The sequence below is a fragment of the Parus major genome, chromosome 1A (genome assembly GCF_001522545.3).
Source record: "Parus major isolate Abel chromosome 1A, Parus_major1.1, whole genome shotgun sequence".
Taxonomy (NCBI): Eukaryota; Metazoa; Chordata; class Aves; order Passeriformes; family Paridae; genus Parus; species Parus major.
Genome location: NC_031773.1, coordinates 46,965,111 through 46,971,110, shown reverse-complemented (window position 1 = coordinate 46,971,110; position 6,000 = coordinate 46,965,111). Strand labels below are relative to the sequence as shown.

The following is a 6,000-nucleotide window of genomic DNA, read 5'->3' as shown; positions in this document are numbered from 1 at the left end:
TAGCAGATACTGCACCCCTGAATATTATTTCAATACCATGAAACACCATCCAAGTTTGTCTTGTTCTAAGCAATCCAAAAGGTTCAAGAATGTCACAACCCCAAGTAAAATTCCCTTTCATACCTCTGTGGTACAGATTAGCGAGGCTGGCTGCTGCCTTCTGCAGTGGCAGCTGAGGTGCCTTTCTCCTGTGCTGCACCATCCATAGTGGTCTGTGCCTTTGATTCCCAAGCATGGATCTCACGCGCAGTTCTGGTATTGAGATCTGCTCTGCACACATCCCAGGGCCTCCACCAGCTCCTGCAGCACTCCCTTTATCCTTGTCATATCAACAAGCATCCTTAGCATGTTAAATCCATTCCATGTTCTTGATGGGAAAACATTTTTCTTCGACCATGCGCAGCAGCACTGACTCACTCTGATTATCTTGGAAATGCTGCTAAACCATCACATTCAACTCCAGCACATTGGTGTAAGTCTCTTTCAAGAGATCCTGATGGGAGTCGGCAGAGAGGAACACTTGGAAAATGAGCTGCCTTATCCAAGCTCTCGTTAGTTCATTCCTCATCCAAACAGGTAATTCCCAAGCGGGTGCCAGGCCACCCATTCTCATCTATACAACATCTCTTTCAAGGTTTTAAGGCTCTGCTTCAGGTCATTTCTGCTCCACAAATTCTCAATTAGCCACGACTTCCAAACCTTTCTTTCCGGTTTGGGGTAACCACGATGTCAAGGTGTTAATTGCTTTTGCAGGATGGAGCAGGTAAATGTTTTGCACAACAGCTTTCAAAATCCACTCAGCACTTTGTATTTTCTCAGCCAAAAGAAATTTTTATTTCCAACAGGATTTTATGACTCTTCAGAATCATTTCCAAGTTCTCCCAGGAAGCCATTACATGTTGTTTAGATTCCTCCTGGCTCGGTTTTAGAATCACGACAGCTCTGGTTTCTGTAGACTTGGACCACCAAGCACAATCCTGCTCTACTGGAGAGCACCTCTGACCACAGCACAGGGGGGGTTAAGCCACAGCCAAGTTGAAGGATTTTAAGCACTTCCCACTGAGAAATACTTCCCATGGAGCCGACTGTGGTACCATTTCTTTATTTGCTCTACACAACTCCCACTACTTTTCAACCACAGTGCATGAGGAAATACTGAATCTCCATACTTGCCACAAGCTCCCACATGGAAAACCTCCAAGGCTCCCTCCTCCCAGCTACCCAAAAACCTTCTGCCTCTGCTGTGATACCACCCTGAAGAGCCAAAGTGAAAGTGTCAAATTCAGCAGTTCCAGCACACACTGTTCTGCTGTCACAGTGCTACAGAGTTGACTCTTCACCAACATAAAAATCAATGCAATAACAGGATTTTTTTTTTTTTGAATATGTAGAATAGAACAGACACTATGAAAAAAAAAACTATTTTTATTCAGTTGAAAAGAAGTCATTTACTCAATCACATTAACTATGCTAAAAATGACTTTTTTCTGACTACACCAGCAGTTAAATATTTTCAGCACCAATTCATGACACATTAGTGACATTTATCACAACAGGTCTATTTCTTAATGTAAAGGACATACTAACTTCAGTAGCTGCTACCGGGAAAGGAGTAAGCAGAAGGCTGCCCGTTCTTTCCGAATATTTATGAGTGAGAGTAGCAACTTCTAGAAATAAATAACTTCCAAATTATCTCCCAAATCTTTAAATCGATCTTTTAAAAATAGAGTTAAAATAGATATCTTAATATGAGCTATCATAGATTTTATTTTTATGTGCTGAATACTCCAAAATGTGAGTAGTTGAGCAAGCATCCAGTACATAACTTTTAAAATAGTTCTTCCCTCCCCACAATATCAACCCCAATTTTTTAATCCATGTCATGCTGGTTAGATCCCTATCTCTAGTTGACTTCCCAGAAAACACCACGCTGTTTGATATCGCTAGGATAGGCTACCATCCTATGAGTGAAAGAAGTCAGTGACCTGGTGAAACACCACCAACTCACACAAACAGAAAATTCATCCAGTCATTGGCTTGTTAACTCTGAACATCAAACAAATCCTAAGCTTTAGTTTTTCAAAGCCCTCTTGCTGGGCCAGTTCAGAAGGTCATCACTGAAGGCAGAACCGATGAAGGCAAAGAAACCAAAAAGCAGCAGATAGTACTGTCTCTGTCCTTTTAAACAAATCAAGTTCGCACAAAACAAAAGGAGACAAGGTTAAAATGAAGTTTATTAGTTTTTTTGGTTTTTTAAGCTTTTTTTATATAAAACTGTTTGTGAAACAGCTATTTTTATTCCCATGGCAGAGTGACCCCTGAAAGATGCACTAACCCCTTTCTTAAGGCCTTAACAAGAAAAAAATGATTTTTTTTGTTGTTTTTGTTCCTAAAACCCAAATGTTTAAAAATTACATAATTTACAAAAAAAAAAAAAAAAAAAAAAAAAGAAAAAACTGACCCCGAATAACCATACAGTGTAGGCTTTTACACTGACATTGCCTCTTCCTTCCTTAGGAAAGGCAAAAACATAAAATTTATAAAGGGCCAAGTGGATTTACCCCAATCAATTTAAAGATACATTGACTCCACCAACATTCAGACTTCCTTTCGTTCCCCAATCTGGCAGGTAAACCATGTCTTCCTCTCACCTGCCTCCCAAACTGAAGGCAGCTTCTTGGAATCTGGGGGTCACATTGTGGCCACACAGGACAGACACTCCCTTCTCCTGTGTGATACAGGTGTTCCCACACCAATGAGGTGTATGGGACCTAGTAAGCAGCAGCCACCTCTTCATGAGTCTCAGGACCCAAGAGTCTGCAGATGTTGTTCAAGCTTACAGTGTTAATAGTGTTTCTCAAAAATGGAAACCTCCCTACCCCTCAGACACAACTACTGACACCAAATTACCTGCAACCATCCAAGCCTTCCTCTCACACCCTACAAACAATTCATCAGTATTTTATTTGCCTTTCAAAATTGAATTTCATCAGATGTTGTGAGAAAGAAAGCAAGAGGAACAGAGACAAGTCCTGTTTGGACTACTCCCAGTTTTTCTATTCTTTCCCACAAAGTGTCAAGCTCCACATACCTTGCTTTAACTTCTGATTTAATATTTACTTTAGCTATAGGTTTCTTTTTTAATTTATATGGGGTTTTAAAAATTTTAATCAAAAGCATCAAAAGGGATATAGCGCACCTTTCATTTAAAACAAAGTCTTTCAAGACTAAAAAATAGATCTTTATATATATATATATTTATCCCTCCCTCTTTAATTCCCCCCACCTGTTTCCTTTTTCCCCCTCCCCTCCCCACTGTCACTATGGAGATTGTGTCCATGGAAACAGCTGGTTCAGACTCCTTGGTCAGATTCTGTGATGTCATCAGTCTTGAGTGTGATGTAAGAATTTATGAAGGAAGTGCTGGCATTGGCAGGCACGTCGAGAGGGGGCATGGCTGCACAGTGGGAGAGATTCCATTCAGTCACGAATGTCCACCGCTTTTTATCTCAACAGCCTAACCTGAAAAACAAAGTCAAAATAATATTGGAATGGCTCCTTTCCCTCCATTTGCAAACAGGCCCCTCAGGCTTTGGAAAAACCCACTCTGCAGCCTACCACAGCAGCAACACCAAGAGCTTTTCAGTTTTGTGGACCGAGAACAGATACACACAACGGCAAGTAGTTTATAAAAGCTAATCCATGTGATAAAAATCTTAGTTTAACAACCAGCAAAAAAAATTAAAGAAGCCCAGTTCTGAAGGAGGTCTGGGATGGCAGGATGATCTGTGCCACAATGGCCCAGCACTCTCACAGAGCCTCTACCTTCAGCAGCCAGGCAGGAGCTCACTCACCGCATGTCCACTCCTCACATCAACCTGAGAATGGGAAACAGAGGGGCCAAGCATGTCCCAAGGCAGTGACAGCTCCTGGGATGCCATGAGGGACCACACCCAAATGTTTCCCTATAGGTCATGCTGCTACCATCCAATGGTGGTTTCCAGTGAATATGTAGCAGATAGTGAAACTAGTATCAAAATTACAGAAGTCCAGAAGCCAAACCTGGAACATGGCCAGATTTCACTAGTTAAAGGTGAAGCCGTGTGTGGTTTAACTAATTGAAGGGCAGGTGATATTTCTTTCTGCTGCTTTTTAAATCTGATTTTCATATTATGGAGACAGTTCATGGAAGGACTAAACTTGTGATATCTTTCCAAGACAAATGTGGAAATGCCCAGGTGCTTGGCACATGTTCTCCCTGTCCAGAAGTTCTCTAAGGTGACAAAACGAACTTCAGGATTTTGCTAAGTTGCTGGAGGCTCTGTTCAAAAGAGAAACTACAAAGTTAAAATTTAATTTCTCTAAGTTATGGTTCTCATTCTTAATCTACACAAAGAGAAAGCAAAGCTTGAAATAATGTAATCCTTTCTTCCCTTACCCCATAACACAAGTGAGCCCAGCAATTTATTTATTTATCTAGTAAGGTTACTTATTTACTTGGATATAACTTAGATAATTCCCTTCCTACCACATAAGGAGCTTGGGAAAAGGAAAAAAACTTGCACCATAAGTGATGCACATGGAAAGCAGTTAATGGAATTAGAGGTGTGCCTGGGAGCAAGTAACACCCATGTTGGTTCATAGCTGGCAATTAAACTCCAGGAACCCTAAGTGTGATGCAGAAGTCAATGCTGCTCTGATCATCAGCACACCAATTAGATTACATCCCAGCAAGCCTAACTCTTGGCTGCAAATATCCCCCATCCAGGGGTGCCAGGCAGAGAGTGAGTAAAGAGTCAGGCAAGTACACACAAAAACCAGACGGGCAATGTTGCAGAGCACCAGCTGAAGAGGAAAGGGGAGGTTCCTAGAAAGTTCAGGCAGCTGCCCTTTGTGGTTTCATTACTGCGCAACTGTGAGCCCTCGCTGAAGGAGTGTCAAGGCCGTGTTGCTGTCTCTGGCTCCTGTACAACTGCAGCTTGCCCATGCCTGGAATTGGTCCAGAGCATTAGGCACCGGCTCAGGGAAGAAACAGGCTCAACACAGAGAGAGAGAGAGTCCTGCCTCGTTCCTGGACAAGATCCAGAGCACCAGACTCACTCTCACAGTCACTCTCCAGATCTGGACTTGATCCAAATGTTCTAGAGGCAACTGGCTCAGGGAGAGAGAAGCAACAAAGACAGAATACACTGACTTGCCTGGATATTATCCAATATGCAGGATTTTTCTTAACTTGCTAGGCCTGGGAGTGAACCAGGACTAAAACAGCCCAATAATCTCACAATTGAGTATCCATTGTATCTTACACAAAGGCCAGCAGAAGGGCAGTTCCAGTACTACCTGGACTGCTACAGTATTCCCCTAAAGTTCTTTAATTACCACAGTAATACTATATATATATATATATATATATATATATATATATATATATATGATTTTTTTTGTTATAATTGGATCTTTTAGATTTGCATGGCTTTTATTTTGGAATGCAAGATCAGGTTAGAATTGGAGAACCTAATTTTTAAGACATTCTGAACATTGAAAGGGGGTGGTTAAATAGGGCCTTCTGGTAAGAACTACTTGAAGCAAAAATGGATTTGGAAAGAAATGATGCCTTAGAGAGGTATCTAGGGCATACAGTGAATACAGTGCAGAGATTCCACAGCCTGCAAGGTCTTAAGTCAAGACATTCCTATGATATATAAAAAAAGAGCTAGCACTGGAAAATAATGCAGGGAAGAAAGATGTGTAAAGGTCTCTGGGACACAGTAATGTTCACCAGTACATTACAAAAATGGCCCCAAAATCACCAGACTTCCCTAGTGTTAAACAGCCAGAAGAGGCACCTTGGCTGTGGGACTCTCGTCCTGCTTTAATTTTACGAATTACATTGCTTGTTACACTTAAAGGAAAAGAGAAAAGCTTAAAGGAATCCCAGTGACCTTTACCATGGAAGGAGAAAGCTACTCAAACACTGAATACTGTTAAATACTGTTTACA

At 41.4% G+C, this 6,000-nt stretch overlaps 1 protein-coding gene across 6 annotated transcripts in view; it reads right to left on the bottom strand.

The window, feature by feature from the left end:
• Window positions 1-1,409: 1,409 nt before the first annotated feature.
• TCF20 (transcription factor 20) overlaps window positions 1,410-6,000 on the bottom strand; it is a 130,900-nt gene continuing 126,309 nt past the window's right edge. For all 6 annotated transcript variants that reach the window (XM_015628368.2, XM_015628372.2, XM_015628374.2 and 3 more), the window contains one exon: window positions 1,410-3,522. Coding sequence is in view for 1 of the 6 variants with exons in the window: in XM_015628374.2 (XP_015483860.1) it covers window positions 3,505-3,522 (18 nt within the window). In the remaining 5 variants the exon portion in view is untranslated. The remainder of the gene's footprint in view (window positions 3,523-6,000) is intronic.